We start from the raw sequence: 17,391 nt of genomic DNA on the forward strand, positions 1-17,391 counted from the left end.
GAGTAATGACTTTTTCTTATTTTTCATTTTTTATTATTATTTTTACCCTTTTTGGGATGTTATTGGTTATTTCCAGTATTTTATTATTATTGTTGCCTTTTTTACATAATTTTTTTGTTTTTCTTGCGGCGTTTTGGTTCTTTACAATCCTTTGGTGCACTTTATTCATATTTACTTTGGTCCAAATACAGAGAGAGAGAGAGAGAGACCACGCATCTTCTTTGACCCTGGTCTCGGATAACATCAGAGATTGTAATAAATCTAATATTTAAAGTTGGAAGCAGTCATAAATAACCAGTACAGTTCATCATCATCCTTTGCCATTTCCTGCCTCTGGCTGGGTCGGCATTGAAGTAAAGGCTCTCCATTTTTTCCTGGTCTTCCACCACTCCTCTTTCCAATGTTGTCCTCTTCTAACACTCTCCGCTATCTGCTCTTTCCACCAACATCTTGGTCTCCCCCTTGGCCTTATTCCCACTCCTTGTGCATTGTAACAGGGTGGCGACAGACCTGGAAAACCGGGAAAAGTCAGGGAATTTGAGGTGTCAAAAAAAGTCAGGGAATTTCATTTTCATTGACTTTTTTTTTATATATATATATATTTAAAGATATCGTTATGGAACTCTGCACGGGAACAGGAAATCTCGTTCGCAAGTTTCGGCCTCAACTTTTATGCCCCTTTTATGCACAACAGAACCACGACGCCAGAAACCAGTGATGGCAGGAGGGGAGGGAGAGAGAGAGAGAGAGAGAGAGAGAGAGAGAGAGAGAGAGAGAGAGAGAAATTTCTCTCGCCCTGGCTTCTCGACGGGAATTTTAAATTCGAACGCTCTTTGGAGGAAAATTCTTATAACTCTACTTCGGATAACTTTTGTTTTGCAGCTAAAACATCATAGCATGCAAACGTGTACAATTCAGAACGCCGAACTGAGGAAGGGTGGTTTGGGGGCGCGACCACCGAATTTCAATGAAAAAAACAAAAATCTGGAGTTTGCCCCGTCTTCTCCCGCTATTTTGGGGAGAAGGCGCAAATCTTAGTATTCTCTTCAAAGAATGGACGTTTCCAAAGAGATTGAAACATGTTTCATGTTCCTGGGTGCCATACAAGTTGAATAATGAGCCAAAATGTGAAACTCTGGCCGGAAATGTGGCATGGATATGTTGCGGAGAGGGGGGAGGTTGGTCATCAATATGAATTTCCCAGGTTTGCTCCAGACCTGTGTCCCGAGTTTCCACCCAAACATAAGAGTATGAAGGTCCAAAAAGAACATTCATTTCGTAATCAGCACCATGATACAATATGGTATCATCGGGCAAGTACGACCTTACCCTGATGATACCATATGGTATCATCGGGAGAGTAAAGGTTAAGCCTCTAAATATTACGTGGAATATGCATTGAATTATCATTTTTTCTTGTCTGTATGGGAGTAGTAAGGGAACTTGTCAACAGATGGAGGGGATAAAAGCGGGTCGTGCCGTCCGATAGTTGTCGGACGTCGTAGTAAGACATTTTGTTGGGCAAACTAAAGGAACATGGAAACAAATAGGTTCCATTGATACATATATACGATTTTTGTCGAATATCGCCACCCGACAAAATACCTCACTACAACATGCGACAGAAATTGCATGGACTGCAACATCCAACAAAAATCACATGCATAAACAAGAAGAGCTTTAGACTGCTCGAATTTTGTTACTCTTCTGGCTCACTTCACCTTATTTAATGTAGCCGTGCTTACGAATGTTTTCTTTCATCATCCTGATGTATTACTGGTTTCGCACAAGTTAACATACGTTTACAATAACATTGCACTATTCTTAGATATCAAGAAGAATCCAACCAAACGGGATATACGTATATTGAATACTATCACGAAAAAGTGAAACATAAATCTGCATTGGTGAACGTTATAAAAATTAGCAAGTGCATGCTCCCAACCTCAAATTTACTGCAACACTAGTATTACAATGAAATTAACGCCACTCTCTGTCCTGTCTGTTTAAACTCATGAGAGATGGTCATTAATCTCTCACTGAGTAATGTTGATGTCCAATATTATGAAATAAAATACTACTAATAAATACGTAAATATTTTAATATCAAATTTACTCAAAGCATTCAATCATAAAAGCAAATCACTTTCTTCAAGAATTGACTTTTCTCTGCCAGCCCTGCTAAATTTTCACTTTCCATCTGCTGATTTATACGAGAGGTGGCCAGAAAGTAATTTCCAAGTAGTAGGGACATTGATTTTTCGCAAACGCCAAAACAGTGAAAAATGGTAATTGCTGCGAAGTTATGTTGAGGATGTCTGGTGGAGTGATGTCTGGACACATTTTTCGCCCGTTCGAATATCGAAATAATGCGAATTTGGCATAAAATGCGAATTGTTGGCGTTTTTAGCGATTTTTTAAAGAAATGTCCTAAAACAACGAAAAATTCCATGAAATCCAACATTCTTGTCTTTTCTAGGCCATGTTTGTGTACATAGAACATGCAAGTTTTCCAACATTTTACTCAAGAGTAAACTATAGAGTTATACGTACATGGAATAATTCCGACAGCCACATTAAATTATGTATTTCCCACGATTTTTTAGATCCCCTGCGGGGGAGAAACGGGATGTTTTCCACCTATTCAAACTGCTCCGGCGCCCACCCTGAGGAAACTTTGAGGAATAAAGGTAGCCAGGAGCATGGTGCTGATCACATCACCCCTACCTTCAGCCATGATCAAGAAAGTGTGGGGCCCTAACTCCACACCCCTACTATACAGGGGAGCACTTTACTCTTACTTCCTCAAAAATCTGTTCCAACATATCAAACTGTCACGAAAATACGTAGACCATGCGAACTACAATTTAAAATAATAGTTTAAAAGCACAATAGAGTATTACGTTTCGGTATATTTGGCAGATAAATGTTCTAAAACAAAAACGCGAATTTTGGGGAACGTAACACTAACAAGTCAAAAAAAGATAATGCCAATTTTTGGTGCCATAATATATCGGTATCTGTCACGTGAGATTGATTGATTTTAATTTTTTGGGTGCGTCGGCACTTATGGTCATTATGCACCCTTCAGTATATATGGGGAAAATTCCATTATCTAAAATCCTTACCTTAAAATTAGAAAAGGGGTATGGAAAATAACTTTCCCAAAATATCTTTCAAGATATCAAACTCTCACGAAGAGGCGTAAGCCATGTGAGTTACAATTTGAAACAGTAGTTTAAAAACACCATGAAGGTATTTGCCAGAAAATGTGCTAAAATGAAAATGTTAATTTTGGGGAAAATAACACCGTATAGGGTCAATCCATATGAAGTCATACAACCTGGTTGCTTGACCATTTTTAAAAAAGTTTGTTTTTTGTGTGTAGTGAGCCTCATATTTTGACAGTTCAGAACCACTTTTATTTTATTTTTACTATCACCGATTTGAAGATGGCAGGCATTTTTTTATCATGGCGCGCGTCATTTTCTCCATTCGTAAGCATCAGCGCCAACTTGCTTTTCTCAGCTCTGGTGTTAGGTAAGTCCTACGACAATGAGACAAAATCTGTGATGTTAAGCACATTATAGGCTACAATTGTATTTCTGTGTAATTTTCTGAATATTATTCCTTCATAATAAATTTTAAGGTTAAAATTGTGTATTTTAATCGCTCAAAATGACATTTTCGGACATTTTTTTGGGGGGAAGGCAGTTTGTTTGACACTTGAATTTTTTTGTGCAAGTACCTGTGTACCAATAGTATGTGTCAAAATTATTTGAAGCTTGAGACTTTAATCCTTTATTTTCTACAGGGTCATAAACATGTACTTTTTGTTAAAAAGTTCCAAGTTCAGGGTTAAATATCTCTGGTGGGCAGTTGTTTAAAAATCTGAAATTTGTACACAATACAGTACTCCATGATAACTAACTTCAGTAAAAATTTTGAGTTTGAGATTCAATTCGTTTAAGAGATACCAAACTCGTAAAAAATTCAATATTTTGCATTAAATATGGCATGCCTAATTTCATTTCTTATTAACATTTTGTGTTAAAATTCTGCAAACTGTAATTTGGAATGTCAATCAACAACATTACAATCCTGAAATGGATCTACAATAAAGTATATATACGAGGGCATGCTGAAAAGTAAAGCTTCCTACGTTTTTATTTTCTTTGTTACCTTGTAAACGCATTTTGGATTTTGAGCAACCATACATTGCACTTATAAGACTTTCCCGCTTTTCCATTGAAGGTTTCAAACTTCTATCGCCAGGGGGTGCTGAACTATTGCGAGGAAAATGGCAGCATGTAACCATGCGATGTTGGTGAAGCGCCTGAAGTAGCGTGCAGTGTTCGAGTTTCTAACCGCAGAAAATGTGCTACAAATTGACATTCATCTGAGACTGAAAGCATTTTATGGGGATGAATGTGTAGACATCAGCACTTTGCGATCTTGGGCTGTTCATGTTCGCAAAGAGAACCCAAGCTGAACACGATTCCGATGACCTCCATCAGTTGCAGTTCGTGGCCTTTAACTCCATTCTCTCACATAGCTGAGATTTCTTCAGCTGGGGTTTTCTTTAAGAGCATGATAAACTCACGATCGCACAGTTATAACAGATCGTACCTATACAATGCAATTCTATAAATTCCTTGCGTTAAATTTCTAATACCTACATACCCTTTTCGTCAGCAATAATGGTATAACTGCATGTTGTCAGTTTCACAGTACTTCACCTGGATATACTGTACTGAAGCAGAAATCCCATTGATAATGTAAGGAAATATGACACTTTATTTTGTTCGATTCAATTGTTTCACTTATATGCAAGAGTTAAGTTGTTTGCTTTACAGAGAAGAGAGAAGTAGCTTTATGCATTGAAAAATGAGTCCGCAGTCCGCACTCATGGTTCTTGCATGTAGAGGGTTCCAAACCTCAGTGGAAATATCAACATATAATACCGAGAATGTATAAGGAGACTGATAAATTACAAATTGTATTTCTTAATCATTCACTCTTCACTCTTATCTCATTTAGTCGAAACTTTAAAAATAATCAAGTATTTTATTTTAAACTTACTGCGTATGACAAAATTCTGTAATCCTTCCCTAGCTTGTGAATTGTAATAATTTTCCAAATTCACTATTTTGCACTTTGAATTCAAATCATAAAGAATAGAGTAATTAAGTCAATTTCATAGAAGATAATATTGGTACTTAACAAAACCATACGTGGATCTGTGCGAGTTTATTATTTCTATTTGCAAAAACATCGATTTAGTTTAGTTTGTAATTGTCAGGGGAAAATGTAAATTTTGTCCTGGAAAACCTGGAAAAGTCAGGGAATTTCATTTCTGATTGTTTGTAGCCACCCTGTGTAAGCTCTTACTGGTATTCTTTCTGCATCCATCCTCTAAATGTGTCCGAACCATCTCATCTGTGTCTGATCTATCTTGTTCTGAAGCTTCACCACACCCACTGTCTGTCTTATCTCCTCATTCCTTATTCTATCCCTTCTAGTCTTCCCCAATATACTCTAAGAATTTCATCTCCACTGCCTGCATCTTTCTTTTGTCTCTCTCTGTCATTGTCCAAGTCTCTGCTCCATATGTAATTATTGGCACATAGTATGTGTTATACCTGTATATTCTTCAACTGCAGCAGGGGAAACCACCAAGTCAATATTATTCAAGCATTATATGGAAATTTAAGCAAAAAATGTGAGCGTAGACCACTTCTGCAATATCACTAAGAGAAAACTTGACCGGTAAATCAGCAGAAGTGAAAAATCAGGGCTGACTAGGGAGCTCAGTTGGTAGAGCAATAGTACAGTATGCCACACACCCTGGTTCTAGTCTTGGTCCATCTTGCATTTTTTGTTTAAATTTCTATGTAGTCCATCTTGTGTGTGTCAAATTATGATACCCAAGCATGTTATTTAGAAAAAAAAATGTAGATTACATATTAATATGTAAACTAACTTTAAAAATAATTCTTTTTTTAAAATTTTAGGTAATGTAGGGGAAAAAATGTCATTTTGAAATACTTTTTAGGCCATCAGCTTGTTTACAGACTGGAGAGGTTGGTGTGAAACACAAGTGAATCGCATGCCACTTGTCATTTCAGTCTGAAAGCTTCCTATAATTAACAACAATGGATTTTGTAGTTAAAGGAACTGATATAAAGAAAGGAAAGAAACAAAGATAAAGGAACTGAATGAATAATTTAGTCTCCTTACAGAATGTTTGGCATGTACAGGGTGGGGCAAAATAATGTTACCACTTATATATATGATGTTGTTTCGGTGGGGCAAAAAAAATGTTACCACCGAAAGGGAAACATACACATTTAATATACCCCTTCAACCTGTGAACCAGAAATGTGAATACATTTGAGCATTCTGTCAACCTTTGAGTCCATGACACTTGAACACATGTCTTGCGGTATAAAGCATATCACTGTCGAAATTCTTTGTTTCAGGTCTTGTATGTCCCGTGGTTTTGTTGCGTAAACACGCTCCTTTACCATCCCCCATAACCAGAAATCGCACGGGCTGAGGTCTGGTGATCTTGTGATAACATTATTTTGCCCCGCCGAAACACCATATAAGTGGTAACATTATTTTGCCCCACCTTGTATATTGATGTAGAATATGTTTTCTTTTTGTTGCAATTTTATCAGTATCCTTTTATTCACTGTTGTATGGATGGAAGTTAGACCACACTCTAGTGTACGCATATACAGGGTTCCCACACACCTGGAATTCTCAGTGAATTTAAAAAAAGAAAAAAAATCTGGAGAAATCATCTAATTGATCAACGAGTCCCAATGAAGTACATCTGAAGGACTAGAAAATGCACTGCACGTCGATAATAATAATTGAAACTAATAATTATAACTTCAGTAACTTGCTTTACGTAAGCTACTTTGAAGATATAGGCTTGAGATACGTATATGTTTATTTTGCATTACAAATTAATTGATATTGTGTCCACTTGTAAACTTCACATATATGTTTATTTTGCATTACAAATTAATTGATATTGTGTCCACTTGTAAACTTCTGTTTGCCAAAAGTCTGAAAATATGTGTTCTGTGTATGTGTTTCAAATTTTATTTTGTGCTGGTTTGAAAAAGTGTTTAACGACCACGAGGAACTGTAGCCATAGTCCGTAATTATATCCACAGAGATATCATTTTATTCTTGAATTAGTTTTGTTATTCGTATCAGAAGTTGATAGATATGACGGTTTGTTCTTCCTCTAACTGCACAGTTAAACATTTACATTTTAAAAACCATGATATATATGGATTGTATGTTTTCACTCGTAAAGTAACAACAAAATGGCAGAATATTTCATTAAATTAAAAGCTATTTACAAATATACGTAATTTGTAAATTCATCTGAATATTACTTATGTATGGAGCCACATACTTATGGTGAATAAAGGAACAAGATTTTGGTAAAAATCATGGGCACATTTCGGGATCAAAAGTGATTTATAAAATGGCATTCGAGTGTAAAGGTGTAAATAAAACCCTAAATTTGGTTTAAAAACTACTTATTATTACACTACATTAAGTTTTCTCTTCTAATAGCACATTTGTGTAGTTGTCTGAGTATGAAGGTCATTCCTGTGTAAATGACTTTTTTTTTCCCTTCTCAAATATTTACAGCAGAATTAATCATTTTCCCATGATTTGCAATACTCACAGGATAATTCAGACCTTACAAAGTGTTGTGTCGGTAAATAAACCCTAAATTTAGTGTTTTAATAGTTTATTTCACATTTTGCAGTTCACTTTACATCATTTTGTGACAAAACATGGTAGGATTATGCACCTCACATATTTCTGAAACATGAAAAATTAACATTACAGTGTGTTTAACATTTTGTGTTTCCGTCAAAAACAAAATGTGCATGCCTCTACAGATTCACTGATATGCCTATATTGACCAAAACCCCTAGAGTACTGATTAATCTGCCCCATCTCTAATATTAAAATAAAATGGAAGGTAAGGATAGTATGTATATGAGTGGAAATGGAGGAGGCCATTGTAAAATTAATTGAAAATAGTAATGTACTGTGTATTGAGTACTCTGGAAAATAATTGAGAATTCTGGAAAACTGAGGGAAATCTCGGGGAAAATACATTTAGAGTTCATGTGGAAACCCTGCTTATAGATTTTTCAGTAAAATTACCAATTTTGCCAATCAGATATATCCATAAATATCCATTAACTTAGTGCAAAATTCTCCCATTTTGTTAGTATTTTTATGAATATCAAAGTGCAATTCTGATATTGTAAAGTAAATGTGTTAGTACATAGTTTATTTTTCAAAGCAAACCCCATTTTAGTCAGCTGTTTACATACATTAATTACGATGGTAATGAGCCATTCAGGTTCTTCATAGATCTTTTGCGAGTTTACATCAGATTGGTAAAATATTGTTTATCGGAGTGGATAACTTTTTGTATCATTACTTTATCAGAATCAACAAGAATTTCATATTGACCCATCCCTACATTGTTATTGTTGTACTGCATAATCAAGAATTATATGATCCTTATGTTTTCTGCTTTGTACTTTTTCTAGGAAAACAGTAGCGCACCATATACTAACCCCGAGCTGGACATGATCAGCAGAGAAATAGAAGAACTTGCCAATGAGAAGCACCAGCTAGAAACAGATATAGCCCAAAAGGAAGCAGATATTAAAATAAAAACGGGAGAAATAAAAAGTTTACAGGTAAGCATATTTCAAATTGGAAGATACTTAGTGTAAATTGAGGTAGCTCTTTATGAAAATAGCACGGGCACTTGAAAAGAACACATTTGGTGGCTGATTGACTCCGTCCCAGAGTCACCATCAGGACTGGTCGAGAGATGGCGAGGAAGAAGCAGCCCGGGGTGCCTACTGCAGACACAGCAAGTAGTGTCGTTGAGACCTGCTTGTTGTTTCCTTGTTGTCTCGACCAGCCCTGATGATGACTCAGGGATCAAGTTGAAAGCTTGGACAGACTTTTATTTTCAACTTTAGCGGACGGCTGGTTTATAGCAAAACCGCCCCATGTGCCAACTATTCATGGTTGATATTTCAGTTCTGCCTTTGTTCATTAGTATGCGTATAAAGGTATGACATTCCCGAATTACAAAACAATACATCCATTCTTACTGTTATTGACAAGTGGAGATTGAAAAAGTCCTTTGTTGCCCTTTGTAATATTATGAGATAATTTATAACAAAACTGCTATAACTTGTAAACCACTGCTGTTTTTTGAATAATTTAAATTTTAAATGTAATAATGTGTAAATGAGACACGGTAGCTCAGTCGTTAGGGCATCTGAATACCATGTGAGAGACCCGGGTTCGATCCCTGGCTGGGAAGAACCGTTTTTTTTTCCACCTGTTCAAGTTTGTAACTAGTTAGGTGGGTCCTTAATTAAATAACAAAAAATGGGAGAAGACGTGCAAGAGGCCGTGGACTCGCATTACGCGTGCCCAACCTAACGGTTACAACTGTTATTGTTTTGGGGCTAATGGTACGTATTTTGTACGACCGCCTCAGTCTCAAATGAGAACCAATCAATTTAGTACAACGAAGGACACGTTAAACAAGCAACTTCTTCGTGCTTGCGTCAAAAAACTTGCCCTCTCCCCGTTTCTACTTCTCTCTCGAAATCACGTAAACCTTAATTTTGGGACGCATGTTTCCGCCACAAATCCATATTCGAACAACCACAACCTTACTTCATGCAATTTATAATCTAAGGTACAATTTGTAGGGCAAACAAACACGTACTACAAAAAATTAGTTTGTGACGCGTGGTCAATTTTTATTATATTAACCCCGCAACGTAGTATGGTTAATATTCCTTTCTTTTCATTCAAACAACAAATACATCCACGTAACTACAACAATCTTTTCATGACGGATTGTACAAATGTTCGAAAGTTTGACATTCTTTTGTAACAATATAATAAATTAGTTGAACGGATAACACCTGTACGTGAACGTACTACATGTACAAAAAAATATCCTTAAAAGTTACGACATCAATTCTTGGCTTGTAAGACTCGAACCTTTTCTTGGGAAAAATAACCCCTCGATTCTTTTGATGCTCTCATTCCCCCCTTGTCAAGACATGGGCGAGGTGCTTACTCGTTTGCTCGAATACTGACAGAAATTACTCAATAGTATCCCCCTTCCCCTTTTTATATGTTAAATACAGTCAGTGCTTGTCATGTGAACTAAAGGTGAAAGCAAAAGGTCACGTCACGACCAATCATAGTTATCGCGACGACGCCATGCAAAATTGGGGAGAAGAAACGTCGATGAACTTCTTATTAAAGTTTCTTTTTTTTGTTTGTCCTTCGACGGGTATCGCAGATCGCGATTAGTTGCTGAGTGACACATTCATTGTCGGGAATACAAAAACACTTCAATCTTCACTGAGTTAATGGTTGCCAAAAGTACATACCTTAAAACTGGACCAATTGGGCTGCGTGACTCGTTGGTAGTGATTGCTGAAAAAACGGAAAGGTAGATTCCAATAGTCCTGTCCGCATCATCCACAGTATCCCGTCGTGTAGTCTCCAAACTTCCTTCTCGTAATTGCCAAATTACGTCTTCTAAACTCCAAGTTCCATTTCCAACTCGAGACAACGACGGTCAAAACGGTCAATTGTCAAAAACCTGATTCCTGTTGCTTACTGTAGTTTATCCAAAAGGCACCAACTGTCTTCAACGTAGCTGACGAGCCCAATTACGAAAACGAGGGCAAAAATCCACGACGAGTTTGAGCGAAATAGCCTGGTCCTGCTTCTTTCCTCGGATCATCGAAAGCTCAACTGAATCATGTCTAGCGACACGAGCTTCCGCATGCTCCACCGAGTCGAGGTCGTGACTTCCTGTTCTCGTGCAAGTAACGAACTGCCTGTATCCTTTCGAAGTCGTCGCACAAAAAAAAAAAGGATTTGCCACTGAGGGCCTCTAGCGGTCAATCGACCAACTAGTCGCCAAATAACCAACTGACGCACAAGCGTACCGAAGACTGTGGGGGCTTTTCCGCGCAATAATTTAACGTAGTACTTTTTTATTACAATTGCGGGGAAAAAACGTCACAAGTTGCCCCGGCACCCACCCAGCATCATATAAAGTGGGTACCTGGAGGAAACTCAGGTAAAGGTGGCCAGAGGCATGGTGCTGATCACATCACCCCCACCTTCAGTCACCCTAACTCCACACCCCCTATATGCCTTCATGCTGTGGTGCAAAGCACAGGGGACCACTTTACTGTTTTTTAAAAAATGGTGTGTAAGAATCAACACTTTAAGCAACATGCGACGATCGAGTGTCCAAGATGACATAGGGACAAAGGCCCAATTTTTTAAACTTTCCCCAACCATGTGGCAGCAATTAACTTGCCATTTCTTGAAAACTACACACAATATGTCATTCTGTCTTTTTTGTTCATTTGTATGCCTTAAAGGTATTACATACTCAAATTGCAAACCAATATATCCATTGTTACTATAGAAATTCCGTAAATAACAACACTGCTGCTCTTATACAAATTACATATATATATTTTTTTCACAAGAAGTATCATTCTGTTTTCAACGAAGCTTCACATGGTTGTAGTAATGAACCACTGCTACATACTACAATTTTTCAGTGTATTGTGGTGGCTACAGGGGCCAATTTTTTTGAAAAAGTTATTTTCTTTCTCTTCCTTTAACAGTTAATTATTGGGAGGCACAATGTATAAATTTCACCTCCGCTAAAAGCTCTGTCTTTCCGAAGAGAAAACAAAACTGATTTGGAGAAGCTTATACACGGAAGAGGTTCCACCTTTTATTGTGCTGTTTATTTGTTTTGTGTGGTTTTCAACAACATAATTGAAAGTGTTGTGCCTCAGTTTTGCAGACATGTCCTACTCTTCACCTTAAAAATCATACTTTTCCTATGTACCACCTACAAAACTGAGTAAGAGACTCGAAAATTCATCCCTGTCTTAACAATGAACATGGTAGAAGAGCTAGGTAACATTAGCTAAATAGATAACAGAAAATGTAGTTACCCATAAAATAGGGATGTGACGAAGCTGAAAATTTACCGATGCCGATGTACTCACCGATAATTTTTGGAACCGATACCGATGCCGATATTTAACCGATTCTGATACATAAGATTATTAAACAGAAATGGGATGTTGTTATCAGCATGACAAAAATAAATTTGCTATGTACATTTGTATTGCTTATCATATGTATATACATATATATTCTCAAGAGATGCGAATGTACATTTGCATCTGAATTTCCAATACAACAGCAGATCCTGGTTCAGCAATGTACTGTTTTAACCCCCGAATGAGAGTTTGCAATAATTTTATTACAAAAACTCTACAATAATGATGAATCATAACCTAATTTTCAATAAATCTTACAAAATTAAAATATAACACTTATTAGAAGGTAAAACTCTAGTATAATCTGTATCGGTTTAAATATCGGATTTTTGTCGATGCCGATGCCAATATGTCAATTTCTGCCAATTTTTTTACATCTGTAATCAGCTTCGGCACATCCCTACCATAAAACTGTTGTTAATGTTGTTCTCCATTTTTTACCAGAGTGAGTTGGATACCCTTGCAGCAACATTAAAACAACTGGAAAACCAGAAGGGAGAGGCACAAAAGCGACTAAACGATCTTAATGGACAGGTATTTGTGTATAATACATATAGTCTTATTATTTTGCAAGATGTAGAGTATTAGAATGCTTAGCCTGCAAATGGTACAGTGTTATAACAAAGCATCTCTGTGATTTCATGCTGCATCGCCACAGTTAAGAAAATGCACTCGTATGTTTGCATACTAGAAATACTTACTTTATTTGCTCTCTTGTTCTTAGTCTTTAAAACTCAGCAGACTTTTAACATTATTTAAAGCCTTGTCATTAGAATTTAGTTAGTTTAACATTCTGACATTTCACATGTGAATTAGAAGAGTATTTATTTTCAAAAATAGTTAATTGGACATAGTTGTAAGCAAGAATTGAGTGGTGTGTGGGTTTATGCAATAAGACTTTTTTTTTTAATGTGAACGCTGTAGCTGAACAGATGGAAGGAAAGGTACACGAAAGTGGTCCCTTTATGGGAGAAAAACTATGTAGTGGTAGATTGTGGAATCACACAGAATCTTTGAATGAAAAGTTGTTTCATTGGAGCTTGTGATGATTATGCATGGACAGCCTTCCTTTCAGAATGTTAGAAGTCAAACAGATGTGTTTTATAGATAGAACACTATATTGTGTTATGTTGGGCCTTTCCTACTTCCATGTTTGAGATAATCTGACATGTGTAATCTTTGTATTTTCTTGCCATCACACATTGTTTCCTTTTCTTGCCCTACTGTGTTGCCAATTTGAATTTTGTCCTTAGTAAACTGATCATGTACAAGGTAACCAAAAAAGTTCTTGCCATTCTAGAGCAGTGATAAACAAAGAGCAGTACAGTGGACGGTCCGTACCTTTAGGTTTCGAAGTAACCTTTTGCCAATGTCCCTGCAGCTGCACAAGGACCCTGGTGATAAAACTCAGTGGGCTTGGATACAAAGAAGTCCGTGAGTGCGTTCCGCAGGTCTCCCTCATTTGCGAAAGATCTTCCACGGAGGTGGTTGTCGAGGGAATGAAACAGGTGGTAATCTGTTGGTGCAAGGTCCGGTGAATATGATGGATGGCACAGTGTCTCCCAGCCAAGTTGCTGAAGGGTCTCCCGGGTCCTCTTTGCCACATGTGGCTTGGCATTGTCGTGCAGGAACAGCACACCCTTGCGATTCACCAATGCCGGCTCCTCCTGCTAACTAACTAACTGCTGACTAACTCCCGATCGCTTGGCAGGCACGTGGATCATTTCGTTTTCTCTCTGAGAGCGCATGATTAATGGGACGTCAAAAATGGCTAGAACTTTTTTGGTTACCTTGTAGTTTCTTCTGTTGGGCCTTTGATGGATAGGGATAGTATGAACTCGATACACACACTACTTCATTCTCTTCTATCATGTCAGCATACTGTCAGAAGTGTATCATTCTCTACATGGTACCTTCATCAGCTCTGCTGTTTTGTCTATCGTTACTGGTAGAATCCACAAGGCAGCAAATTCCTGCATCCCTATGAGTATGGCGTGCTGTTGGGAGGGGTCTTAGTAGCATAAACAGAATTCATCCTCATGCTCATCTTAATCTCAACCTTCATGCAGGGTGGCATGCAGCTGACTTACATATTTCAAATGGTCATAGATGGAAGGAGGGACAATAAGCAAAACTGTCTATAAATACGTCCAAGCATGCTATTTATTACTAGCATATTACAAGCTTATTTCTTGAAAACTATATCAAGAAGATGTCCTTCGTTTACATGAATGCGTTGGAAGCATGTCTGGAATTTTACATACACGTGCCTCCAATAGCTGCAACTTCGTGAACAATGGCTTATTTGAGTTCTTGAATAGTCTAGTCATGGTATGCCTCCACAATATACGGTCTTTCAATAACCCCCACAGGAAAAAATATTTTACATTAAGGTCAGGCAGCCAAGCGATGTCGCCAAAATTAGAGAGAACAGTTTCAAACACAGGTAATATTGTACGTTCCAACACACCATTGCAACTGCCTCTATGAAATGGCATCCTCTCCTCTACCATACCCTTTACAGACAACCACTACAAGCTAATGTACCGGCGCAATATTCAAATTTGAAATGTGTCAGTCGGCTCCACGACACCCTGTATAATTATCATTTGGGAGCATGCCCTTGGTGCTAAACTAAGGGCTCTACGGCTTTAATGTTTGAAGTTCTTGGTTTTTGTTTTCAGCCCAGTGTGTTAGAAGTAAGGCACTCAAAAGTAAACATCTCTTCCACATAGGAATTGCATGTTTGAGGTTCTGGCACCTCGACTCACAACCAGTATAATCCTCTGTGTGTCTTGTGCACGTGAAATTTCACAACTTCAGCTTTTTGATAAGCATGTCTAGGTTTTGATTTTGTGTTCAGTGTGTTTTAATTCTTTAAATATTGTGAGAAATGGTCCCATGTGCTGACATACCAAACATTTTTAATCATCAGTCAATCCATGGTACCATTGTGTCAGATCTGCACACATACATGCTGCCACATAACAAACTTTGAGATGATTTCTATGCTGCACCAAAATCTACCACGCACAGTTTTTCTCCTTTTATTAGTCTGGATAATGTGTCCAGGAGCCAGTCCAGTGGTAGGTATTCACTCCATGGTCTTACCGTGTAAATATCAACGGACCATATACATTTACACCATTGACTAGTACACAAAAGTTGACATTGGAGCTATTTCCCAGCTTTTGCATGAGACATTCCTAACATCCAGATTGGCTGAAATATATATATGATTTATTGAAAAGTTATGAGAATTGTGACTCCACCAGGGACCAAATCAGGTTTTTTGGCTTGTCATGGCAGTGCTAATCAATTGAGCTGCCAAGCCAGCCAAAACATAATTTTCACAATAATGCATATCCATTGCCTTGTGCCAACATATGTAACTTATAATGTGAGCATTTACATAAATTTTATTTATATTGGTTAACCTGTGAATACATTTTAGTTTAATCATCTGATGATGACTGTCTTACAGTTGAACTATTTTGTACAAAAAGTAAATATGTGCCAGAAATATAATAAAGCACAAATTTTTATAAATATTAAGTCTGGACTGATGTGAAATATTTGCTGATGAAGATGGAGTAGTGATAATTTACTGATTACTGATATTCTACCAATCAAATACAAAATTACCAATGTTTCTTGCTGAAGCATTAACCTTCTTAATTAATGATGTAACAGGCAATTGCAATGGATTTTGTCATTGGAAAAACTACATATCTGCCTAAAATCATGTGGTCAGTTGCAATGAGAAATTCTACCATACCAGAAACTCTGTGAGCATTGGCTCAGAATACTTAGCTCCAATGTTTGGTTTGTGTTGAGCCTCAATTATCATACTTTTCAATAAGTTATCATCATAGTAAAACTACCATATTGCACTTGAGGTTGAGGAGTCTGTACTAAATTGACTGTTCATATTTAAGATTTGAAACTTCTCAACCATGTACATAATCTTTGGAGGGAATTTTGTGCCTAAAAATGGCTATAAATTACTTCCCGAGACATCTTGACGGATTTAATAAACTTATTCCCAGGTTAGGAACTAAGTATTGGACCTGGCAGCACATGAAATATTGTGCACGTATATCTGCCAGTGTCCTGCATCACGGCCGTGTAGTCAAGGTGCAAGCTTTTGGCTGTGGCTACAGGACGTGTGCCGGTTTCTCTCTCCTTGGGGAAGCGTAAACCCTTTTCCTGAGATTTAAGTCTGTGTATGGGACTGTTGGCCATCCACCATCATAAGGAAATTTGGGAACTACGAATGAGTAGCGTAACCTAGTCATAGAAAACCTACGACGACGACTGGGGATGGTTGTTCCATCATTGCAAAGTATTTTTTGTAATATACTATTAAATCTTTTCATGTTGAAATGGACGATTAAGAATACGTCTGTTGAATGAGTATTTTTAGGTGTGGATATTGTGCGTGTGTAGAAACTTCATGAGAAAATACATTGTCATTAAGTAATGAAGTTCAGATTTGGCATGTACTTATGGTTTTAGTCTAGCTTTCAACACATCATGTGGCTTCATCAGGAGTTAAGATCTCCTCATTACTTAGTGAAATGATGACATGTTGTGTAAGTTATTCCTTATCCAAAGTTGTCATGTTAACAAATATTCACATTTACAGACAGAAATTTACAAATTAAACAAAATTATTACTTAATCACGTCTATAGTCTTATTGAATCTGTATAAGAAGCCACCATATGATGGTTTGCATATTTTTAGCTTTCAAAACAGTGAAATGCCAGAATAAAAAGAGTGCCATAACATCTTAGTGGAAAGTAAGGTTGTCCTTTATAATTTTTTTATGTATACTTATTTAAAAAGCAATTACAGCATTAATTTGGATTGTTAGAATTGCATAAACAGATAACTGTTTTGTTCCGTTAATTTTTTGTTACATGCTTGAGGATTTTTTATAGTATTTTTTTCCGTTTTCTTTGTTTGCTGGCTAGCATGTATATATTGATTATTGGTTTGCTTTTTTGATTTGGTGTAGAAGTCCGTCCTAGATAAAGAGCTTAATGATATGAAAGAGCAGTTAGAAGAGGAACAGATGCAGGTAATCTTATGTAGTATTGCCTATTTTATCATCTTCATTTGGGCCAAGTTAGTTCTAAATTATGTATTAAGAGATGAGATAGATAAGATACTTTATTATCCTG

The 17,391-nt window shown here is 37.0% G+C and overlaps 1 protein-coding gene across 8 annotated transcripts in view; it reads left to right on the top strand.

Annotated features, from left to right (window-relative positions):
* Window positions 1–17,391, top strand: part of Eps-15 (Epidermal growth factor receptor pathway substrate 15) — a 128,643-nt gene that overhangs the window by 55,254 nt on the left and 55,998 nt on the right. For 7 of the 8 annotated variants that reach the window (XM_083112491.1, XM_083112494.1, XM_083112497.1 and 4 more), the window contains 3 exons: window positions 8,604–8,756; window positions 12,648–12,737; window positions 17,226–17,288. In XM_083112491.1, the coding sequence (XP_082968617.1) occupies window positions 8,604–8,756; window positions 12,648–12,737; window positions 17,226–17,288 (306 nt within the window). The remainder of the gene's footprint in view (window positions 1–8,603; window positions 8,757–12,647; window positions 12,738–17,225; window positions 17,289–17,391) is intronic. The other variant, XM_083112492.1, reaches the window with a different exon arrangement.

This window comes from Lepisma saccharinum, chromosome 26 (genome assembly GCF_977018435.1).
Source record: "Lepisma saccharinum chromosome 26, izLepSacc3.1, whole genome shotgun sequence".
Lineage (NCBI taxonomy): Eukaryota > Metazoa > Arthropoda > Insecta > Zygentoma > Lepismatidae > Lepisma > Lepisma saccharinum.